General features: G+C 46.2%; 1 protein-coding gene and 1 long non-coding RNA gene across 18 annotated transcripts in view; one reads left to right on the top strand and one right to left on the bottom strand.

The window, feature by feature from the left end:
* atg7 (ATG7 autophagy related 7 homolog (S. cerevisiae)) overlaps positions 1 to 25810 on the top strand; it is a 112328-nt gene that overhangs the window by 5869 nt on the left and 80649 nt on the right. For both annotated transcript variants that reach the window (XM_052474234.1, XM_052474235.1), the window contains 5 exons: positions 8515 to 8661; positions 12446 to 12534; positions 13679 to 13806; positions 20159 to 20249; positions 22422 to 22566. In XM_052474234.1, the coding sequence (XP_052330194.1) occupies positions 8515 to 8661; positions 12446 to 12534; positions 13679 to 13806; positions 20159 to 20249; positions 22422 to 22566 (600 nt within the window). The remainder of the gene's footprint in view (positions 1 to 8514; positions 8662 to 12445; positions 12535 to 13678; positions 13807 to 20158; positions 20250 to 22421; positions 22567 to 25810) is intronic.
* LOC127910440 (uncharacterized) lies at positions 5792 to 8543 on the bottom strand. Of its 16 annotated transcripts, XR_008074902.1 has the most exons (10): positions 8341 to 8508; positions 7943 to 8228; positions 7781 to 7892; positions 7543 to 7730; positions 7331 to 7492; positions 7083 to 7268; positions 6509 to 6620; positions 6223 to 6346; positions 5899 to 6172; positions 5792 to 5836 (listed from the first exon to the last, which is right to left on the bottom strand). It is a non-coding gene; the product is annotated as an uncharacterized LOC127910440 (long non-coding RNA). The 16 variants fall into 16 exon arrangements; XR_008074892.1 differs by lacking the exon at positions 7083 to 7268 and having other exon boundaries at positions 5899 to 6570; positions 7543 to 7680; XR_008074897.1 differs by lacking the exon at positions 7083 to 7268 and having other exon boundaries at positions 5899 to 6570; positions 7781 to 7842; positions 8143 to 8254; positions 8367 to 8508.

The raw sequence follows: 25810 nt of genomic DNA, 5'->3' as shown, positions 1-25810 counted from the left end.
AGGGGAATACAATACAGACAGTAGGGGAATACAATACAGACAGTAGGGGAATACAATACAGACAGTAGGGGAATACAATACAGACAGTAGGGGAATACAATACAGACAGTAGGGGAATACAATACAGACAGTAGGGGAATACAATACAGACAGTAGGGGAATACAATACAGACAGTAGGGGAATACAATACAGACAGTAGGGGAATACAATACAGACAGTAGGGGAATACAACACAGACAGTAGGGGAATACAATACAGACAGTAGGGGAATACAATACAGACAGTAGGGGACTACAACACAGACAGTAGGGGACTACAATACGGACAGTAGGGGACTACAACACGGACAGTAGGGGAATACAATACGGACAGTAGGGGAATACAATACGGACAGTAGGGGAATACAATACAGACAGTAGGGAATACAACACAGACAGTAGGGGACTACAATACAGACAGTAGGGGACTACAACACAGACAGTAGGGGAATACAACACAGACAGTAGGGGAATACAATACAGACAGTAGGGAATACAACACAGACAGTAGGGGACTACAATACAGACAGTAGGGGAATACAACACAGACAGTAGGGGAATACAATACAGACAGTAGGGGAATACAACACAGACAGTAGGGGACTACAATACAGACAGTAGGGGAATACAATACAGACAGTAGGGGAATACAATACAGACAGTAGGGGAATACAATACAGACAGTAGGGGAACACAATACGGACAGTAGGGGAATACAATACGGACAGTAGGGGAATACAGACAGTAGAGGAACACAGACAGTAGGGGAACACAGACAGTAGGGGAACACAGACAGTAGGGGAACACAGACAGTAGGAGAACACAGACAGTAGGGGAACACAGACAGTAGGGGAACACAGACAGTAGGGGAACACAGACAGTCGAGGAACACAGACAGTCGGGGAACACAGACAGTCGGGGAACACAGACAGTAGGGGAACACAGACAGTAGGGGAACACAGACAGTAGGGGAACACAGACAGTTGGGGAACACAGAGTCAGTCTGGGCTGAACCAGGTTACCAAGGTGACTGTCACATATGTGGGGAAGGACTGGGACTAGGATTGCAAAAATTCTGGTTACTTCCCTGAACTATAAACTTTCAAAATAAACATAATTCCAAAAATTTAATGGGCATTTATGAACGTTTCACCATCACTGATACCTTCACATCCCTGTGCCTTCACATCACTGTGCCTTCACATCCCTGATGCCTTCACATCACTGTGCCTTCACATCCCTGATGCCTTCACATCCCTGATGCCTTCACATCCCTGTGCCTTCACATCACTGTGCCTTCACATCCCTGATGCCTTCACATCACTGTGCCTTCACATCCCTGTGCCTTCACATCCCTGATTCCTTCACATCACTGTGCCTTCACATCACTGTGCCTTCACATCCCTGATTCCTTCACATCACTGATGCCTTCACATCCCTGATGCCTTCACATCTCTGTGCCTTCACATCACTGTGCCTTCACATCCCTGCCTTCACATCCCTGATTCCATCACTCACATCCCTGATCATCACTGATGCCTTCACATCACTGTGCCTTCACATCCCTGATTCCTTCACATCACTGTGCCTTCACATGCCTTCACATCCCTGATGCCTTCACATCCCTGATGCCTTCACATCACTGTGCCTTCACATCACTGTGCCTTCACATCACTGTGCCTTCACATCACTGTGCCTTCACATCACTGTGCCTTCACATCACTGTGCCTTCACATCACTGATGCCTTCACATCCCTGATGCCTTCACATCCCTGATGCCTTCACATCCCTGATGCCTTCACATCCCTGATGCCTTCACATCACTGTGCCTTCACATCACTGATGCCTTCACATCACTGTGCCTTCACATCACTGTGCCTTCACATCACTGTGCCTTCACATCACTGTGCCTTCACATCCCTGATGCCTTCACATCACTGTGCCTTCACATCACTGTGCCTTCACATCACTGTGCCTTCACATCCCTGATGCCTTCACATCACTGATCACATCACTGATGCCTTCACATCCCTGATGCCTGATGCCTTCACATCACTGATGCCTTCACATCCCTGATGCCTTCACATCCCTGATGCCTTCACATCCCTGATGACTTCACATCCCTGATGCCTTCACATCACTGATGCCTTCACATCCCTGATGTGCCTTCACATCCCTGATGCCTTCACATCCCTGATGCCTTCACATCACTGATGCCTTCACATCCCTGTGCCTTCACATCACTGTGCCTTCACATCACTGTGCCTTCACATCACTGATGCCTTCACATCCCTGATGCCTTCACATCACTGTGCCTTCACACTTTTATGATAGTTGATAGTTTATTCTCCTTTATTGTGATAGTTGATAGTTTATTCTCCTTTATTGTGATAGTTGATAGTTTATTCTCCTTTATTGTGATAGTTGATAGTTTATTCTCCTTTATGTTGATAGTTTATTCTCCTTTATGTTGATAGTTTATTCTCCTTTATGTTGATAGTTTATTCTCCTTTATGTTGATAGTTTATTCTCCTTTATGTTGATAGTTTATTCTCCTTTATGTTGATAGTTTATTCTCCTTTATGTTGATAGTTGACAGTTTATTCTCCTTTAGTCAGCGCCTCAACACAAACCATTATTCTGGGTGTTTTTTTTACTTCCCCGAACTTACCAGGTTTTCCCTAAATAAATAATAGGAAGGAATACGGGATTTATGGAAATCCTAGGAATTTTGGGGAAAGTTACAGGAATCTTGCAATCCTAGGAAAGACTATACAGACAGTCTGGGGTTGAAATGTAGGTTAGGTTGAGGTATGGATGTTTACAATTCACAATACCTGGTTGCAACAAGGGTTAAATGAATAAGAATTATATTTAAATGCATAAATGAGTAAGGATTAGGGCTGTTGCGGGGACTGTATTACCGCCACACCGGCGGTCTCAAGTCATAAAGGAAGTAAAATTCCACGTGACTGTTTAGTCACGGTAACTAGGCTTCTCCAAGCTCTGATGCTGCTGATGGTCATTAGTAGCATTTACATTTATTCTTTAGCAGGCGCTCTTATCCAGAGCGACTTACAAATTGGTGCATACACCTATGACATCCAGTGGAACAGCCACTTGCATCTAAATCTTTTTTTTTTTGGGGGAAGAGAAGGATTACACCCTTACTTACCCTATCCTAGGTATTCCTTGAAGAGGTATGGTGATTGGCTGTCCTGGCGTCGTGAGGGAGTTTGTTCCACCATTGTTTTGACTGGGCTGAGCGGGAACTTACTTCCTCAGTGGTAGGGAGGCGAGCAGGCCAGAGGTGGATGAACCAGGGCCTGATCAGAGCCTGGAGGTTTGCCTAAAGCACCATGGTCTTGTAATAATGGAAGAGCGGAGGAGCGGGGTGACGTGAGAGAACTTGGGAAGGTTTATGAGTTGTAAATGGCACAGGCAGGGAGCCCAGCCAACAGCGAGTTGCAGTAATCAAGACGGGAGATGACAAGTGCCTGGATTAGGACCTGCGCCGCTTCCTGTGTGAGGCATACAGACAGTCTGGGATGTTGTAGAGCATGATGTAGGAACGGGACACCGCCTGGATGTTTTGAGAATTCAGGGTGTTGTCAATCACCTGGTTCTTAGCGCTCTGGGAACAATGGAGTTAAACCGTGAATCAAAGGTTCAGCTTGAGGTGGTGATCCGTCATCCACACTGATATGTCTGCCAGACATGCAGAGATGCGATTCGCCACCTGGTCATCAGAAGGGGGAAAGGAGAAGATTAATTGTGTAAATGATAGGAGAGACCATGTGAGGTTATGACAGAGCCAAGTGACTTGGTGTATAGCGAGAATAAGAGAGGGCCTAGAACAGAGCCCTGGGGGACACCAGTGGTGAGAGCGCGTTGAGGAGACAGATTCTCGCCACGCCACCTGGTAGGAGCGACCTGTCAGGTAGGACGCAATCACGTGGGCGCGCGGTGCCCAACTCGGAGAGGGTGGAGAGGAGGATCTGATGGTTCAAATCGGAAGTCTAAAGGATGAGAGCAGAGGAGAGAGAGTTAGCTTTAGCAGTGCGGAGCGCCTCCGTGATACAGAGAAGAGCAGTCTCAGTTGAATGACTAGTCTTGAAACCTGACTGATTTGGATCAAGAAGGTCATTCTGAGAGAGATAGCGGTAGAGCTGGCCAAGGACGGCACGCTCAAGAGTTTTGGAGAGAAAAGAGAGAAGGGATACTGGTCTGTAGTTGTTGACATCGGAGGGATCGAGTGTAGGTTTTTTCAGAAGGGGTGCAACTCTCGCTCTCTTGAAGACGGGAGGGACTCTCAGGGATGAGTTGATGAGCGAGGTGAGGTAAGGGAGAAGGTCTCCGGAAATGGTCTGGAGAAGAGAGGAGGGGATAGGGTCAAGCGGGCAGGTTGTTGGGCGGCCGGCCGTCAGTAGCCTGCCAAACTTGCTGACTGCCTGGTACTCCGCACTCTATTGTCCCTCTAATCACTCTGACATCAATGCAAATGTAATGGAACATCTAATCAAACACTTCCATGAGATCATGTTGAGCAACGTTTCTATAGGCTATGAAATTGTGTGAGAAAACAGAGTGATGGCCTCTACTAAAAAGAGGAGTATCCCATCAGCTTTCTATAGGCTAGGCCTACTATATTTATTTCTCAACTTTCCTAATTTAAGCAGGGCTTATAATGTGAAGAAATAACCTAATCATTTATTAACATTTGTTGTGTCAGCCACATTGCGTTTTTTTAAATATTCGTGGATGTATTCGTTTGGGATCTATCACATACCTACAACTGTCCCAGACTATGTTTGGATTATGTATTTCTCACACAGAATAGAATAGGTCAACTTTTGTACTATGGGGGATAGTAGATTGACATAGGCTAGTGCTTTTGCTGTTCGTTAGGACTCCTCATCTTATTGGCTGACGAAAAGTAAATGTGGACAGTTCTTCCAATATCTTCAATATGCACCTCGGAATTTGGATAAGGACGTGCAGAGTTGCGTCCCTGATGTGTCTGTCTTCCCCTGACAGTTAATTGCTTGACCATCACCGGCTGATTACTGGATGTCTCCTATATAGACAGTCTGGGGTGAAGTGAAGGTTAGGTTAAAGACTGGATGTCTCCTATATAGACAGTCTGGGGTGAAGTGAAGGTTAGGTTAAAGACTGGATGTCTCCTACAGTCTGGGGTGAAGTGAAGGTTAGGTTAAAGACTGGATGTCTCCTATATAGACAGTCTGGGGTGAAGTGAAGGTTAGGTTAAAGACTGGATGTCTCCTATATAGACAGTCTGGGGTGAAGTGAAGGTTAGGTTAAAGACTGGATGTCTCCTATATAGACAGTCTGGGGTGAAGTGAAGGTTAGGTTAAAGACTGGATGTCTCCTATATAGACAGTCTGGGGTGAAGTGAAGGTTAGGTTAAAGACTGGATGTCTCCTATATAGACAGTCTGGGGTGAAGTGAAGGTTAGGTTAAAGACTGGATGTCTCCTTTGATACAGATATATTATAATATCCCACACAGACATGAGATGATCTAAATCATTCCTAGTAGTTCTGTGTTGACCTATACCCTGTCTCTCCCCTCCAGACCTCAGCCTATGATAGTGTGTTGACCTATACCCTGTCTCTCCCCTCCAGACCTCAGCCTATGACAGTGTGTTGACCTATACCCTGTCTCTCCCCTCCAGACCTCAGCCTATGACAGTGTGTTGACCTATACCCTGTCTCTACCCTCCAGACCTCAGCCTATGACAGTGTGTTGACCTATACCCTGTCTCTTCCCTCCAGACCTCAGCCTTACAGGCAGCCTATGACAATGTGTTGACCTATACCCTGTCTCTTCCCTCCAGACCTCAGCCTATGACAGTGTGTTGACCTATACCCTGTCTCTCCCCTCCAGACCTCAGCCTATGACAGTGTGTTGACCTATACCCTGTCTCTTCCCTCCAGACCTCAGCCTATGACAGTGTGTTGACCTATACCCTGTCTCTCCCCTCCAGACCTCAGCCTATGACAGTCTGTTGACCTATACCCTGTCTCTCCCCTCCAGACCTCAGCCTATGACAGTCTGTTGACCTATACCCTGTCTCTCCCCTCCAGACCTCAGCCTATGACAGTGTGTTGACCTATACCCTGTCTCTCCCCTCCAGACCTCAGCCTATGACAGTGTGTTGACCTACACCCTGTCTCTCCCCTCCAGACCTCAGCCTTACAGGCAGCCTATGACCGTCTGTTGACCTATACCCTGTCTCTTCCCTCCAGACCTCAGCCTTACAGGCAGCCTATGACAGTGTGTTGACCTATACCCTGTCTCTCCCCTCCAGACCTCAGCCTATGACAGTGTGTTGACCTATACCCTGTCTCTTCCCTCCAGACCTCAGCCTTACAGGCAGCCTATGACAGTGTGTTGACCTATACCCTGTCTCTCCCCTCCAGACCTCAGCCTATGACAGTGTGTTGACCTATACCCTGTCTCTTCCCTCCAGACCTCAGCCTTACAGGCAGCCTATGACAGTGTGTTGACCTATACCCTGTCTCTCCCCTCCAGACCTCAGCCTATGACAGTGTGTTGACCTACACCCTGTCTCTTCCCTCCAGACCTCAGCCTATGACAGTGTGTTGACCTACACCCTGTCTCTCCCCTCCAGACCTCAGCCTTACAGGCAGCCTATGACCGTCTGTTGACCTATACCCTGTCTCTTCCCTCCAGACCTCAGCCTATGACAGTGTGTTGACCTATAACCTGTCTCTCCCCTCCAGACCTCAGCCTATGACAGTCTGTTGACCTATACCCTGTCTCTTCCCTCCAGACCTCAGCCTATGACAGTCTGTTGACCTATACCCTGTCTCTTCCCTCCAGACCTCAGCCTATGACAGTCTGTTGACCTACACCCTGTCTCTTCCCTCCAGACCTCAGCCTATGACAGTGTGTTGACCTACACCCTGTCTCTCCCCTCCAGACCTCAGCCTATGACAGTGTGTTGACCTTTACCCTGTCTCTCCCCTCCAGACCTCAGCCTATGACAGTCTGTTGACCTATACCCTGTCTCTTCCCTCCAGACCTCAGCCTTACAGGCAGCCTATGACAGTGTGTTGACCTATACCCTGTCTCTTCCCTCCAGACCTCAGCCTTACAGGCAGCCTATGACAGTGTGTTGACCTATACCCTGTCTCTTCCCTCCAGACCTCAGCCTTACAGGCAGCCTATGACAGTGTGTTGACCTATACCCTGTCTCTCCCCTCCAGACCTCAGCCTTCCAGGCAGCCTATGACAGTGTGTTGACCTATACCCTGTCTCTTCCCTCCAGACCTCAGCCTATGACAGTGTGTTGACCTATACCCTGTCTCTCCCCTCCAGACCTCAGCCTATGACAGTGTGTTGACCTATACCCTGTCTCTTCCCTCCAGACCTCAGCCTTACAGGCAGCCTATGACAGTGTGTTGACCTATACCCTGTCTCTTCCCTCCAGACCTCAGCCTATGACAGTGTGTTGACCTATACCCTGTCTCTCCCCTCCAGACCTCAGCCTATGACAGTGTGTTGACCTATACCCTGTCTCTTCCCTCCAGACCTCAGCCTTACAGGCAGCCTATGACAGTGTGTTGACCTATACCCTGTCTCTTCCCTCCAGACCTCAGCCTATGACAGTGTGTTGACCTATACCCTGTCTCTCCCCTCCAGACCTCAGCCTATGACAGTGTGTTGATCTATACCCTGTCTCTTCCCTCCAGACCTCAGCCTTACAGGCAGCCTATGACAGTGTGTTGACCTATACCCTGTCTCTTCCCTCCAGACCTCAGCCTATGACAGTGTGTTGACCTATACCCTGTCTCTCCCCTCCAGACCTCAGCCTATGACACTGTGTTGACCTATACCCTGTCTCTCCCCTCCAGACCTCAGCCTATGACAGTGTGTTGACCTATACCCTGTCTCTCCCCTCCAGACCTCAGCCTATGACAGTGTGTTGACCTATACCCTGTCTCTCCCCTCCAGACCTCAGCCTATGACAGTGTGTTGACCTATACCCTGTCTCTCCCCTCCAGACCTCAGCCTATGACAGTGTGTTGACCTATACCCTGTCTCTCCCCTCCAGACCTCAGCCTTACAGGCAGCCTATGACAGTGTGTTGACCTATACCCTGTCTCTTCCCTCCAGACCTCAGCCTATGACAGTGTGTTGACCTATACCCTGTCTCTCCCCTCCAGACCTCAGCCTATGACAGTGTGGTGACCTATACCCTGTCTCTCCCCTCCAGACCTCAGCCTTACAGGCAGCCTATGACAGTGTGTTGACCTATACCCTGTCTCTTCCCTCCAGACCTCAGCCTATGACAGTGTGTTGACCTATACCCTGTCTCTTCCCTCCAGACCTCAGCCTATGACAGTGTGTTGACCTATACCCTGTCTCTTCCCTCCAGACCTCAGCCTATGACAGTGTGTTGACCTATACCCTGTCTCTTCCCTCCAGACCTCAGCCTTACAGGCAGCCTATGACAGTCTGTGCGGTGAAACAGGGACCTCGGCTGTTCCTTACTTCCTGATAAAGTACACAGGGGATACCGTCCAGGTGGCCCAGCTACGAGACTGGGACAGCTTCAACACTAATCTCAACAAGGTCAGTAGCGGCGTTGCGGGGCAAAGAGTTATCCTGATCAGAATGGCCCATTTTTGTTGTGTCTGTAATGGGAGAGGACTGTTCTTGTTTCTCTATTTCTATGTCATTATTAATCACATTTCCATCCACAGTTCCTATGCAGTAAAGTATACACATTCACCACAGCTGTGCTGGAAACAGGAAACAGGAAACATTTTATAAATGTTCGTTCGACATGGGTGGGATCTTTTTGTGTCTGTAAAATTAATTATGGGAGAAATGCCGGTGGAAACGCTTTTATGTGCAAATATGGATCCAATCATTTTTAATAAAAATAAAATTAAAATAAATGTTATTTAATGATTATTTAACTAGACAAGTCAGTTATAAACAAATTCTTATTTTACAATGACGGCCTACCCCGGCCAAATCCAGACAACGCTAGGCCGATTGTGTGCCGCCCTATGGGACTCCCAATCACGGCCGGATGTGATACAGACCGGAATCGAACCAAGGACTGTAGTGACACCTCTTGCACTGAGATGCAGTGCCTTAGACCCCTGCGCCACTCGGGCCCTAACCATCATATCGTCGTAAAGTTGGATGATATGATGTGTGTCCTCCCACTAGGACTCAGGAAACCATGCAGTTTATTAGGCTACAGTGAGATAAGTTACGATCTACTTCACAGGGTCTTATTCTGGTGATAGATGCTCGACTGTCCGTTTGACAAATTAAAAATGATTCTTGCTCTTCTCCATTATATCTGTATGTGAGAGATGTTGGCTGGAGGGCACGTGCCAAGAACAGTTTTTTTTTTTTGTGACATAACACTCGGTATGGAAACACATTAGACTTTTACATTTGTATTTTTGAGGGGGGACTTTTATTCAAAACATGAAAAGCTGAAGAGTACATTTTGTTTTCGCCACGTTATCACTCACTGATTCTGTGATGGTGGAAAAACACCACTGTTTAAGTTGTTTAAAAAAAATAATAATTGAATCGCCATTTGGATGGAAACATTGTGGTACAATAGAGTACGTCTGGGAGTTTTAAACAAAAAGAAAAAGTTAGGCCGTTTTTTGTAACAATGGTAACGGTGGAAAAATAAATAGTTTGGTTTTTATTACCAACGGTTAGGGTTCATTAACCTTCATCAGCCTCACAGGCTAAGAGCCTTGTCAGACTGATTATGAATGGCCTAAAATAAAGAAACACGTTAAAACAGTGGGGCAAAAACTGTTCTTTAGTCAGATCTCAAGAAGTGCAGGTTCTCCCACTTAAAACAGAGTACCCTGTAATAAGACCTTAACTGCCAAAATAAAGGAAACACGCTCCTGGAACACACAGTGGGTCAAAATAAGGGATTTAGTCAGCCCCCAATTGTGCAAGTTCTCCCACTTAAAAAGATGAGGGGCTGTAATTTCATCCTGGAAGGACACTTCAACTATGACAGACAAAATGAGAAGAGAAAAAAATCCAGAAAATATCTAATTTAAAAAGGTGATCACCCAGAATGTGATTTTCTGGATTTTGTTTTCTTGTCATTTTGTCTGTCATAGTTGACTCACCATGAACTTAATTCCAGGCCTCATCTTTGTCATCCTGGAAGAGACCACTGGTGTCCTGTGGGACCCAGCCGGGGGCGTGTCATCCTGGAAGAGACCACTGGTGTCCTGTGGATGGGGGTGTTGTCATCCTGGAAGAGACCACTGGTGTCTTGTGGATGGGGGCGTCTGTCATCCTGGAAGAGACCACTATGCCCTGTGGGATGGGGGGAGGCGTTGTCATCCTGGAAGAGACCACTATGCCCTGTGGGATGGGGGCGTGTCATCCTGGAAGAGACCACTCTTGCCCTGTGGGATGGGGGCGTTTATCTCATCCTGGAAGAGACCATTGGTGTCCTTGGGATGGGGCGTTTATCATCCTGGAAGAGACCACTCCCATCAGGATAGTTTGATCTTGCCATTGAAGGTGATCACCCAGAATGGCCGTGTATTTATTGACGTTTTTACCCTTTGGGTTACGACTCACCATGAACTTAACTTTACCTTGCCCTCTAAGGGGTTGAGTGGGTAGCCAGGCTAGTTTATCTTGCCATCTAAGGGGTTGAGTGGTTAGCCAGGCTAGTTTACCTTGCCATCTAAGGGGTTGAGTGGGTAGCCAGGCTAGTTTACCTTGCCCTCTAAGGGGTTGAGTGGGTAGCCAGGCTAGTTTACCTTGCCATCTAAGGGGTTGAGTGGGTAGCCAGGCTAGTTTACCATGCCCTCTAAGGGGTTGAGTGGGTAGCCAGGCTAGTTTACCTTGCCCTCTAAGGGGTTGAGTGGGTAGCCAGGCTAGTTTACCTTGCCCTCTAAGGGGTTGAGTGGGTAGCCAGGCTAGTTTACCTTGCCCTCTAAGGGGTTGAGTGGGTAGCCAGGCTAGTTTACCATGCCCTCTAAGGGGTTGAGTGGGTAGCCAGGCTAGTTTACCATGCCCTCTAAGGGGTTGAGTGGGTAGCCAGGCTAGTTTACCTTGCCCTCTAAGGGGTTGAGTGGGTAGCCAGACTAGTTTACCTTGCCCTCTACAGGGGTTGAGTGGGTGGCCAGGCTAGTTTACCATGCTCTCTCAGGGGTTGAGTGGGTAGCCAGGCTAGTTTACCTTGCCCTCTAAGGGGTTGAGTGGGTAGCCAGGCTAGTTTACCATGCCCTCTAAGGGGTTGAGTGGGTAGCCAGGCTAGTTTACCTTGCCCTCTAAGGGGTTGAGTGGGTAGCCAGGCTAGTTTACCCTGCTCTCTAAGGGGTTGAGTGGGTAGCCAGGCTAGTTTACCATGCCCTCTAAGGGGTTGAGTGGGTAGCCAGGCTAGTTTACCATGCCCTCTAAGGGGTTGAGTGGGTAGCCAGGCTAGTTTACCATGCCCTCTAAGGGGTTGAGTGGGTAGCCAGGCTAGTTTACCATGCCCTCTAAGGGGTTGAGTGGGTAGCCAGGCTAGTTTACCATGCCCTCTAAGGGGTGAGTAGACCTAGTGGGTAGCCAGGCTAGTTTACCTTGCCCTCTAAGGGGTTGAGTGGGTAGCCAGGCTAGTTTACCATGCCCTCTAAGGGGTTGAGTGACCTAGTGGGTTGCCAGGCTAGTTTACCTTGCCCTCTAAGGGGTTGAGTGGGTAGCCAGGCTAGTTTACCTTGCCCTCTAAGGGGTTGAGTGGGTAGCCAGGCTAGTTTACCATGCCTCTAAGAGGTTGAGTGGGTAGCCAGGCTAGTTTACCTTGCCCTCTAAGGGGTTGAGTGGGTAGCCAGGCTAGTTTACCATGCCCTCTAAGGGGTTGAGTGGGTAGCCAGGCTAGTTTACCATGCCCTCTAAGGGGTTGCGTGGGTAGCCAGGCTAGTTCACCTTGCCCTCTAAGGGGTTGAGTAGACCTAATTCATGCCAGGAAAATGCACCCCACACCGTACCAGAGGTACCAGAACCCTCATTTCCTGATGTTTCCTTTATTTTGATTTGACCTGTACATACTCTTCTTTGCTCACTGTGGAGTAAGACTGGACTATCAATATGCTGATAAGGATGTCCTATATTGCTGGTTAGATTTAATGGCACAATAAACATTACACTGTGCGTGTGGGTGTTTATTATTTTATACATGTCTTGACTTTGCACTTCACTTCCTGGTTCATTCAGGTAAGGTCTCTATGAAGTCACGGATGTTTCTTGGCACAATCCACAATCCTCTTGTGTAAAGTCTCCCTTAGAAAAGCGGTATTTTGGCCTCAATGAGACTTCCTGGTTTAAAGGTTAGGTCAAATATGCTTTGTTAATGTTGCAGGTAACCGTGGGTGTGTATGACCCCTGCACTCTGCCCCAGCATCCTGGATGGCCTCTGAGGAATCTGCTGTTTCTCCTAGCCAGCAAATGGTAAATAACGAAAGTTCCAATCATAACATCACCAATCACATCCCACACTACCGGGAGGGGATGAGTACACTTCCCTCCCCAGTATAACTAACAGGTTATTACAGAACACATCTCTCCCCTGTATATGTAGTTATAACTAACAGGCTATTATAGAACACATCCCTCCCCTCTATATGTAGTTATAACTAACAGGTTATTATAGAACACATCCCTCCCCTGTATATGTAGTTATAACTAACAGGCTATTATAGAACACATCCCTCCCCTCTATATGTAGTTATAACTAACAGGTTATTATAGAACACATCCCTCCCCTGTATATTCCACTAGTTATAACTAACAGGTTATTATAGAACACATCCCTCCCCTGTATATTCCACTAGTTATAACTAACAGGTTATTATAGAACACATCCCTCCCCTGTATATTCCACTAGTTATAACTAACAGGTTATTATAGAACACATCCCTCCCCTGTATATGTAGTTATAACTAACAGGTTGTTATAGAACACATCCCTCCCCTGTATATTCCACTAGTTATAACAGGCTATTATAGAACACATCCCTCCCCTGTATATTCCACTAGTTATAACTAACAGGTTATTATAGAACACATCCCTCCCCTGTATATTCCACTAGTTATAACTAACAGGTTGTTATAGAACACATCCCTCCCCTGTATATGTAGTTATAACTAACAGGCTATTATAGTCAGTTATATGTCGCTAATATTATATTATGTCTTGAAATTGGAATGTTCTGTTTCTCATAACCAGCGAATGGTAAATCCCCACACTAGCTTACGCAAAGTGATACTGACAAGCACAGTGTGAGTGATCCTGTACCAGGAAGGGATGAGCACCAATCCGCCTCTATATTCCAGTACACCTCTCTCTTCCTTTCCTGTGCATGACTAAGCTGTTAGTAATAATTATTATTGTAAATTGTTAATATTAGCTAGATAAACGCTTGGCTGTGTTGCGAAGTTATGAGGTATGTTCCTACAAGGCGTTTTGACCTGTACAGCATGTCAAGCTAATGTAAACACTATGATATGGAGATATCTACGTGTTAGCATTTCTCTCTCTCTCTGTGTGTGTGTGTGTGTGTGTGTGTGTTTGTTTGTTTGTACGTACGTACCAGGGGCTCCCAACTAGATGTGGTGGAGGTGCTGTGTTTCAGAGACAGGACTCTTCAGGGCAGCAGGAACATTCAGCACAGCATCGTGTTCCAGGTCAAACTACCGATCCCTGAGCAGTCTGTCAGTGCAGGTAAAGACACGCACACATCCCACCGTTCCCGCTCTGCGGAGCCACGAGGCTGAGAAAATATACAAAGCTTGGCCTTTTTATCTGGAGGACAGGAGAGAGCGAGGGATGAGGAGATGAGGTAAGGGGAGATGGGAAGGGGAGATGGGAACGAGGGATGGGGAGACGGGAACGAGGGATGGGGAGACGGGAACGAGGGATGGGGGAACGAGGGATGGGGGAACGGGGGATGGGGAGATGGGAACGGGGGATGGGGAGATGGGAACGAGGGAAGGGGAGATGGGAACGAGGGATGGGGAGATGGGAACGGGGGATGGGGAGATGGGAACGAGGGATGGGGAGATGGGAACGAGGGATGGGGAGATGGGAACGAGGGATGGGGAGATGGGAACGGGAACGAGGGAACCGGGAACGAGGGATGGGGAGATGGGAACGAGGAATGGGGAGAGGGGAACGAGGGAACGAGGGATGAGGGGGAACGAGGGAAGGGGAGATGGGAACGGGGAAGGGGAGATGGGAACGAGGGAAGGGGAGATGGGAACGAGGAAGGGGAGATGGGAACGAGGGATGGGGAGATGGGAACGAGGGATGGGGAGACGGGAACGAGGGATGGGGAGATGGGAACGAGGGAAGGGGAGATGGGAACGAGGGAAGGGGAGATGGGAACGAGGGATGGGGAGATGGGGAGGGATGGGGAGATGGGAACGAGGGATGGGGAGATGGGAACGAGGGAAGGGGAGATGGGAACGAGGGATGGGGAGAGGGGAACGAGGGATGGGGAGATGGGAACGGGAACGAGGGATGGGGAGATGGGAACGGGGAGATGGGAACGAGGGATGGGGAGATGGGAACGAGGGATGGGGAGACGGGAACGAGGGATGGGGAGACGGGAACGAGGGAAGGGGAGGGGACGGGAACGAGGGAAGGGGAGATGGGAACGAGGGAAGGGGAGACGGGAACGAGGAAGGGGAGACGGGAACGAGGGAAGGGGAGATGGGAACGAGGGATGGGGAGATGGGAACGAGGGAAGGGGAGATGGGAACGAGGGAAGGGGAGATGGGAACGAGGGAAGGGGAGACGGGAACGAGGAAGGGGAGATGGGAACGAGGGATGGGGAGATGGGAACGAGGGATGGGGAGATGGGAACGAGGGATGGGGAGATGGGAACGGAACGGGGAACCGGAACGAGGGATGGGGAGAAGGGAACGAGGAAGGGGAGATGGGAACGAGGGATGGGGAGATGGGAACGAGGGATGGGGAGATGGGAACGAGGGATGGGGAGATGGGAACGGGGACAGGGGAACGAGGGATGGGGAGATGGGAACGGGAGACGGGAACGAGGGATGGGGAGACGGGAACGGAATGGGAGATGGGAACGAGGGATGGGGAGATGGGAACGAGGGATGGGGAGATGGGAACGGGGAGACGGGAACGAGGGATGGGGAGATGGGAACGGGAACGAGGGATGGGGAGATGGGAACGGGGAGATGGGAACGAGGGATGGGGAGATGGGAACGAGGGATGGGGAGATGGGAACGAGGGAGGAGATGGGAACGAGGGATGGGGAGATGGGAACGAGGGATGGGGAGATGGGAACGAGGGGGGAGACGGGAACGAGGGATGGGGAGATGGGAACGGGAAGGGGAGATGGGAACGAGGGAGGGGAGATGGGAACGGGGAGACGGGAGATGGGAACGAGGGAACGGGGAGATGGGAACGAGGGATGGGGAGATGGGAACGGGGAGACGGGAACGAGGGATGGGGAGATGGGAACGGGGAGACGGGAACGAGGGATGGGGAGATGGGAACGAGGGATGGGGAGATGGGAACGGGAGGGGAACGAGGGATGGGGAGATGGGAACGAGGGATGGGGAGATGGGAACGGGGATGGGGAGACGGAGATGGGGGATGGGAACGAGACGGGAACGAGGGATGGGGAGATGGGAACGGGGAGGGAAGGGGATGGGGAGATGGGAACGGGGAGACGGGAACGAGGGATGGGGAGATGGGAACGAGGGATGGGGAGATGGGAACGAGGGATGGGGAGACGGGAACGAGGGATGGGGAGATGGGAACGAGGGATGGGGAGATGAGGGATGGGGAAAGGAAGATGGGGAGACGGGAACGAGGGATGGGGAGACGGGAACGAGGGATGGGGAGATGGGAACGAGGGATGGGGAGATGGGAACGAGGGATGGGGAGACGGGAACGAGGGATGGGGAGACGGGAACGAGGGATGGGGAGACGGGAACGAGGGATGGGGAAAGGAAGATGAGGGATGGGGAGATGAGGGATGGGGAGATGAGACAGGGAGGCGAGGGAGACGAGAGCGAGGGACGGGGGGGCGAGAGAGCGAGGGATGGGGAGGCGAGAGCGAGAGACGGGGAGGCGAGAGAGCGAGGGATGGGGAGGCGGGGAGGCGAGAGAGCGAGGGATGGGGAAAGGAAGACTGGGGAGAGGGATTTAAATGTTAATGCGGATACCACCACCTCTCCCTTGGTGGGGTTTGATCGGCTCAATATCCCAAACGGTGCACTATTCGCATCTTGACATAGTGCACCATTGTTGACCAAGGCTCTATGGGGCCCTCTTCAAAAGTAGAACTCTACAGAGCCTTCAGAAAGTATTGACACCCCTTGACCTTTTCCACATTTTGTTGTGTTACTAGCCTGAATTTAAAATTGATTACATTTAGATGTTGTGTCACTGATCTTCACATAATACCCCATAATGTCAAAGTGGATTTATGTTTTTCGAAATGTTTACAAATGAATTAAAATGAAAAGCTGAAATGTCTTCAGTCAATCAGTATTCAACCCCTCTTTGTTATGGTAAGCCTGAATATGTTCAGGAGTAAACATTTGCTTAACAAGTCACATAGTAAGTTGCATGGACTCACTCTGTGTGCAATAATAGTGTTTAACATGATTTTTGAATGACTACCCTATGTACCCCACACATACAGTTGTGGCCAAAAGTTTTGACAATGAGACAAATATTAATTTTCACAAAGTCACTCACAATGTTGCCTAAGAACACCAGCCATGAATATAGAATGGTACCAACACATTCTCCGAGAGCAACTTCTCCCAACCATCCAGGAACCGTTTGGTGACGAACCATGCCTTTTCCAGCATGATGGAGCAGCTTGCCATAAGGCAAAAGTGATAACTAAGTGGCTTGGGGAACAAAACATCGATATTTTGGATCCATGGCCAGGAAACTTCACAGACCTTAATCCCATTGAGAACTTGTGGTCAATCCTCAAGAGGCAGGTGGACAAACAAAAACCCACAAATTCTGACAAACTCCAAGCATTGATTATGCAAGAATGGGCTGCCATCAGTCAGGATGTGGCCCAGAAGTTAATTGACAGCATGCCAGGGCGGATTGCAGAGGTCTTGAAAAAGAAGGGTCAACATTGCAAATATTGACTCTTTGCATCAACTTAATGTAACTGTCAATAAAAGCCTTTGACACTTATGAAATGCTAGTAATTATACTTCATTATTCCATAGTAACATTTTAAATAAATATCTAAAGACACTGAAGCAGCAAACTTTGTGGAAATTAATATTTGTGTCATTCTCAAAACATTTGGCCACGACTGTACAATTATATGTAATGTCCCTCAGTCGAGCAGTGAATTTCAAACACAGATTCAACCACAAAGACCAGGGAGGTTTTCCAATGCCTAGCAAAGAAGGGCATCTATTGGTAAATTGGTCCCCCCCCCAAAAAGCAGACATTGAATATCCCTTTGAGCATGGTGAAGTTATTAATGACACTTTGGAAGGTGTATCAATACACCCAGTCACTACAAAGATACAGGCGTCCTTCCTAACTCAGTTGCCGGAGAGGAAGGAAACCGCTCAGGGATTTCACCATGAGGCCAATGGTGACTTTAAAACAGTTAGAGTTTAATGGCTGTGACAGGAGAACTGAGGATGGATCAACAACATTGAAGTTACTCCACAATACCAACTTAAATGACAGAGTGGAAAGAAGGAAGACTGTACAGAATACTACATATTCCAAAACATGCATACTGTTTGTAATAAGACACTAAAGTAAATCCTGCAAAGAATTGTGACAAAGAAATTAACTTTATGTCCTGAATACAAAGTGTTGTGTTTGAGGCAAATCCAACACAACACATTACTGAGCACCACTCTTCATATTTTCAAGCATAGTGGTGGCTGCATCATGTTATGGGTATGCTTGTCATTGGAGAGGACGAGGGAGTTAAAAAAAAGGAAGAAATGTTATAGTCCTAGAGGAAAACCTGGTTCAGTCTGCTTTCCACCAGACACTGGGGAGATGAATTCACCTTTCAGCAGGACAATAACCTTAAACACAAGGCCAAACAGTGGAGTTACTTACCACGACGACATTGAACGTTCCAGAGTGGCCTAGTTTTGACTTGAACATCTATGGAAAGACCTTAAATGGCTGTCTAGCAAAGATCAACAATCAACTTGACGGAGCTTGAAGAATCTATCTGTCTCAGCCCCATCTCTGTGGAGAGTCCTCTCTCTGACTCAGCCCCACCTCTGTGGAGAGTCCTCTCTCTGACTCAGCCCCACCTCTGTGGAGAGTCCTCTCTCTGACTCAGCCCCACCTCTGTGGATAGTCCTCTCTCTGACTCTGCCCCATCTCTGTGGAGAGTCCTCTCTCTGACTCAGCCCCACCTCTGTGGAGAGTCCTCTCTCTGACTCAGCCCCATCTCTGTGGAGAGTCCTCTCTCTGACTCAGCCCCACCTCTGTGGAGAGTCCTCTCTCTGACTCAGCCCCACCTCTGTGGAGAGTCCTCTCTCTGACTCAGCCCCATCTCTGTGGAGAGTCCTCTCTCTGACTCAGCCCCACCTCTGTGGAGAGTCCTCTCTCTGACTCAGCCCCCCATCTCTGTGGAGAGTCCTCTCTCTGACTCAGCCCCATCTCTGTGGAGAGTCCTCTCTCTGACTCAGCCCCCATCTCTGTGGAGAGTCCTCTCTCTGACTCAGCCCCCCATCTCTGTGGAGAGTCCTCTCTCTGACTCAGCCCCATCTCTGTGGAGAGTCCTCTCTCTGACTCAGCCCCACCTCTGTGGAGAGTCCTCTCTCTGACTCAGCCCCACCTCTGTGGAGAGTCCTCTCTCTGACTCAGCCCCACCTCTGTGGAGAGTCCTCTCTCTGACTCAGCCCCACCTCTGTGGAGAGTCCTCTCTCTGACTCAGCCCCACCTCTGTGGAGAGTCCTCTCTCTGACTCAGCCCCACCTCTGTGGAGAGTCCTCTCTCTGACTCAGCCCCACCTCTGTGGAGAGTCCTCTCTCTGACTCAGCCCCCATCTCTGTGGAGAGTCCTCTCTCTGACTCAGCCCCCCATCTCTGTGGAGAGTCCTCTCTCTGACTCAGCCCCCCATCTCTGTGGAGAGTCCTCTCTCTGACTCAGCCCCCCATCTCTGTGGAGAGTCCTCTCTCTGACTCAGCCCCCATCTCTGTGGAGAGTCCTCTCTCTGACTCAGCCCCCATCTCTGTGGAGAGTCCTCTCTCTGACTCAGCCCCCATCTCTGTGGAGAGTCTCTCTGACTCAGCCCCCATCTCTGTGGAGAGTCCTCTCTCTGACTCAGCCCCCATCTCTGTGGAGAGTCCTCTCTCTGACTCAGCCCCCATCTCTGTGGAGAGTCCTCTCTGACTCAGCCCCCCATCTCTGTGGAGAGTCCTCTCTCTGACTCAGCCCCATCTCTGTGGAGAGTCCTCTCTCTGACTCAGCCCCCATCTCTGTGGAGAGTCCTCTCTGACTCAGCCCCCCATCTCTGTGGAGAGTCCTCTCTCTGACTCAGCCCCCATCTCTGTGGAGAGTCCTCTCTGACTCAGCCCCCATCTCTGTGGAGAGTCCTCTCTCTGACTCAGCCCCACCTCTGTGGAGAGTCCTCTCTCTGACTCAGCCCCACCTCTGTGGAGAGTCCTCTCTCTGACTCAGCCCCACCTCTGTGGAGAGTCCTCTCTCTGACTCAGCCCCATCTCTGTGGAGAGTCCTCTCTCTGACTCACTCTGGCTAGTCATTTGTTTATTATCCTCTTTTCTCCAGAATCTGCTTTAGTTTAGAAGTGTGTGTTTGTTTGTTTAACTATCCTTGTGATTACCAGAAGTACTCACAGGGAGAGTAAACCAAGGAAAAGGTGGACAAGTGGGGACATTTTGCCGGTCCCCACGAGGGAAAATTATATCAATACTCTGTCATTATCAACAGTCTCCAATAATCAATAGTAAACTCTAATCAATACTCTGTCATTATCAACAGTCTCCAATAATCAATAGTAAACTCTAATCAATACGCTGTCATTATCAACAGTCTTTGCGTTCTGTTCCCTCAGCGTGTCCAAAGAATGTAGGATGGGAGAAGAACCCTAAAGGAGCCATGGGACCCCGGATGGTCAACCTCAGTGAATGTATGGACCCAAAGAGGTACAATAAATCAACCAATCAGAAGGGGGTTACATCATCTAGTGTCTATCTAACGTTCTGTATCTGTAACACACCAGACTATCTAACGTTCTGTATCTGTAACACACCAGTCTATCTAACGTTCTGTATCTGTAACACACCAGACTATCTAACGTTCTGTATCTGTAACACACCAGACTATCTAACGTTCTGTATCTGTAACACACCAGACTATCTAACGTTCTGTATCTGTAACACACCAGACTATCTAACGTTCTGTATCTGTAACACACCAGACTATCTAACGTTCTGTATCTGTAACACACCAGACTATCTAACGTTCTGTATCTGTAACACACCAGACTATCTAACGTTCTGTATCTGTAACACACCAGACTATCTAACGTTCTGTATCTGTAACACACCAGACTATCTAACGTTCTGTATCTGTAACACACCAGACTATCTAACGTTCTGTAACACACCAGACTATCTAACGTTCTGTATCTGTAACACACCAGACTATCTAACGTTCTGTAACACACCAGTCTATCTAACGTTCTGTATCTGTAACACACCAGACTATCTAACGTTCTGTATCTGTAACACACCAGACTATCTAACGTTCTGTATCTGTAACACACCAGACTATCTAACGTTCTGTATCTGTAACACACCAGACTATCTAACGTTCTGTATCTGTAACACACCAGACTATCTAACGTTCTGTATCTGTAACACACCAGACTATCTAACGTTCTGTATCTGTAACACACCAGACTATCTAACGTTCTGTATCTGTAACACACCAGACTATCTAACGTTCTGTATCTATAACACACCAGACTATCTAACGTTCTGTATCTGTAACACACCAGACTATCTAACGTTCTGTAACACACCAGACTATCTAACGTTCTGTAACACACCAGACTATCTAACGTTCTGTAACACACCAGACTATCTAACGTTCTGTATCTGTAACACACCAGACTATCTAACGTTCTGTATCTGTAACACACCAGACTATCTAACGTTCTGTAACACACCAGTCTATCTAACGTTCTGTATCTGTAACACACCAGACTATCTAACGTTCTGTAACACACCAGACTATCTAACGTTCTGTATCTGTAACACACCAGTCTATCTAACGTTCTGTATCTGTAACACACCAGACTATCTAACGTTCTGTAACACACCAGACTATCTAACGTTCTGTATCTATAACACACCAGACTATCTAACGTTCTGTATCTGTAACACACCAGACTATCTAACGTTCTGTATCTGTAACACACCAGTCTATCTAACGTTCTGTATCTATAACACACCAGACTATCTAACGTTCTGTATCTGTAACACACCAGACTATCTAACGTTCTGTATCTGTAACACACCAGACTATCTAACGTTCTGTATCTGTAACACACCAGACTATCTAACGTTCTGTATCTGTAACACACCAGTCTATCTAACGTTCTGTATCTGTAACACACCAGTCTATCTAACGTTCTGTATCTGTAACACACCAGACTATCTAACGTTCTGTATCTGTAACACACCAGACTATCTAACGACTCTGTATCTGTAACACACCAGACTATCTAAGGTTCTGTATCTGTAACACACCAGACTATCTAACGTTCTGTATCTGTAACACACCAGACTATCTAACGTTCTGTATCTGTAACATGTACCAGACTATCTAACGTTCTGTATCTGTAACACACCAGACTATCTAACGTGTGTATCTGTAACACACCAGACTATCTAACGTTCTGTATCTGTAACACACCAGACTATCTAACGTTCTGTATCTCTAACACACCAGACTATCTAACGTTCTGTATCTGTAACACACCAGACTATCTAACGTTCTGTAACACACCAGACTATATAACGTTCTGTAACACACCAGACTATCTAACGTTCTGTATCTGTAACACACCAGACTATCTAACGTTCTGTATCTGTAACACACCAGACTATCTAACGTTCTGTATCTGTAACACACCAGTCTATCTATATAACATACGTTCTGTATCTGTAACACACCAGACTATCTAACGTTCTGTATCTGTAACACACCAGTCTATCTAACGTTCTGTATCTATAACACACCAGTCTATCTAACGTTCTGTATCTGTAACACACCAGACTATCTAACGTTCTGTATCTGTAACACACCAGACTTGCAGAGTCCTCGGTGGATCTCAACCTGAAGTTGATGCGCTGGAGGCTAGTACCTTCTCTGAATCTGGACAAAGTGACTTCTACTAAGTGTCTGCTGCTGGGAGCTGGTACACTGGGCTGCAACGTAGCCAGGACTCTAATGGTGAGGACCTGCGATGTTTAGATTACATAATGGAAACACGGACCGGCAATAATATATCCTGTATACCTTCTGACCAGGTCAAACACAACATGTCAATGCACTTCCACATGCTTGAAGTGACTCCTGGGTAGGTTTTTACATAAGGTCATGGGAACATGGAGAATATATACATTTTAATATTTACATTTCAGTCAAATAGCAGACACTTATCTAGCAACACTTACTGTACATGTAGATAGACTATATAACATGTAGAGAGAGACTATATAACATGTAGACTATATAACATGTAGAGAGACTATATAACATGTAGAGAGAGACTATATAACATGTAGAGAGAGACTATATAACATGTAGAGAGAGACTATATAACATGTAGAGAGAGACTATATAACATGTAGAGAGAGACTATATAACATGTAGAGAGAGACTATATAACATGTAGAGAGAGACTATATAACATGTAGAGAGACTATATAACATGTAGAGAGACTATATAACATGTAGAGAGAGACTATATAACATGTAGAGAGACTATATAACATGTAGAGAGACTATATAACATGTAGAGAGACTATATAACATGTAGAGAGACTATATAACATGTAGAGAGACTATATAACATGTAGAGAGACTATATAACATGTAGAGAGAGACTGTATAACATGTAGAGAGAGACTGTATAACATGTAGAGAGAGACTAACATGTAGAGAGACTGTATAACATGTAGATAGAGACTGTATAACATGTAGAGAGAGACTATATAACATGTAGAGAGAGACTATATAACATGTAGAGAGACTATATAACATGTAGATAGAGACTATATAACATGTAGAGAGAGACTATATAACATGTAGACTATATAACATGTAGAGAGACTATATAACATGTAGAGAGACTATATAACATGTAGAGAGAGACTATATAACATGTAGACTATATAACATGTAGAGAGAGACTAACATGTAGAGAGAGACTAACATGTAGAGAGATACTATATAACATGTAGAGAGAGACTATATAACATGTAGAGAGAGACTATATAACATGTAGACTATATAACATGTAGAGAGACTATATAACATGTAGAGAGACTATATAACATGTAGAGAGAGACTATATAACATGCAGAGAGACTATATAACATGTAGAGAGACTATATAACATGTAGAGAGAGACTGTATAACATGTAGAGAGAGACTATATAACATGTAGAGAGAGACTATATAACATGTAGAGAGAGACTATATAACATGTAGAGAGAGACTATATAACATGTAGAGAGAGACTATATAACATGTAGAGAGAGACTATATAACATGTAGAGAGAGACTATATAACATGTAGAGAGAGACTATATAACATGTAGAGAGAGACTATATAACATGTAGAGAGAGACTATATAACATGTAGAGAGAGACTATATAACATGTAGAGAGAGACTATATAACATGTAGAGAGAGACTATATAACATGTAGAGAGAGACTATATAACATGTAGAGAGACTATATAACATGTAGAGAGACTATATAACATGTAGAGAGACTATATAACATGTAGAGAGACTATATAACATGTAGAGAGACTATATAACATGTAGAGAGAGACTATATAACATGTAGAGAGAGACTATATAACATGTAGAGAGAGACTATATAACATGTAGAGAGAGACTATATAACATGTAGAGAGAGACTATATAACATGCAGAGAGAGACTATATAACATGTAGAGAGAGACTATATAACATGTAGAGAGAGACTATATAACATGTAGAGAGAGACTATATAACATGTAGAGAGAGACTATATAACATGTAGAGAGACTATATAACATGCAGAGAGAGACTATATAACATGTAGAGAGACTATATAACATGTAGAGAGAGACTATATAACATGTAGAGAGAGACTATATAACATGTAGAGAGAGACTATATAACATGTAGAGAGAGACTATATAACATGGAGAGAGAGACTATATAACATGTAGAGAGAGACTATATAACATGTAGAGAGAGACTATATAACATGTAGAGAGAGACTATATAACATGTAGAGAGAGACTATATAACATGTAGAGAGAGACTATATAACATGTAGAGAGAGACTATATAACATGTAGAGAGAGACTATATAACATGTAGAGAGAGACTATATAACATGTAGAGAGAGACTATATAACATGTAGAGAGAGACTATATAACATGTAGAGAGAGACTATATAACATGTAGAGAGAGACTATATAACATGTAGAGAGAGACTATATAACATGTAGAGAGAGACTATATAACATGTAGAGAGACTATATAACATGTAGAGAGAGACTATATAACATGTAGAGAGAGACTATATAACATGTAGAGAGACTATATAACATGTAGAGAGAGACTATATAACATGTAGAGAGAGACTATATAACATGTAGAGAGACTATATAACATGTAGAGAGAGACTATATAACATGTAGAGAGAGACTATATAACATGTAGAGAGACTATATAACATGTAGAGAGACTATATAACATGTAGAGAGACTATATAACATGTAGAGAGAGACTGTATAACATGTAGAGAGAGACAGTATAACATGTAGAGAGAGACTATATAACATGTAGAGAGAGACTATATAACATGTAGAGAGAGACTATATAACATGTAGAGAGAGACTATATAACATGTAGAGAGACTATAACATGTAGACTATATAACATGTAGAGAGAGACTATAACATGTAGAGAGAGACTATATAACATGTAGAGAGAGACTATATAACATGTAGAGAGAGACTATATAACATGTAGACTATATAACATGTAGAGAGAGACTATATAACATGTAGAGAGAGACTATATAACATGTAGAGAGAGACTATATAACATGTAGAGAGAGACTATATAACATGTAGAGAGAGACTATATAACATGTAGAGAGAGACTATATAACATGTAGAGAGAGACTATATAACATGTAGAGAGAGACTATATAACATGTAGAGAGAGACTATATAACATGTAGAGAGAGACTATATAACATGTAGACTATATAACATGTAGAGAGACTATATAACATGTAGAGAGAGACTATATAACATGTAGAGAGAGACTATACAAACATGTAGAGAGAGACTATATAACATGTAGAGAGAGACTATATAACATGTAGAGAGAGACTATATAACATGTAGAGAGAGACTATATAACATGTAGAGAGAGACTAATAACATGTAGAGAGAGACT

This window comes from Oncorhynchus keta, chromosome 21 (genome assembly GCF_023373465.1).
Source record: "Oncorhynchus keta strain PuntledgeMale-10-30-2019 chromosome 21, Oket_V2, whole genome shotgun sequence".
Lineage (NCBI taxonomy): Eukaryota > Metazoa > Chordata > Actinopteri > Salmoniformes > Salmonidae > Oncorhynchus > Oncorhynchus keta.
This window is presented reverse-complemented; position numbering and strand designations above follow the sequence as displayed.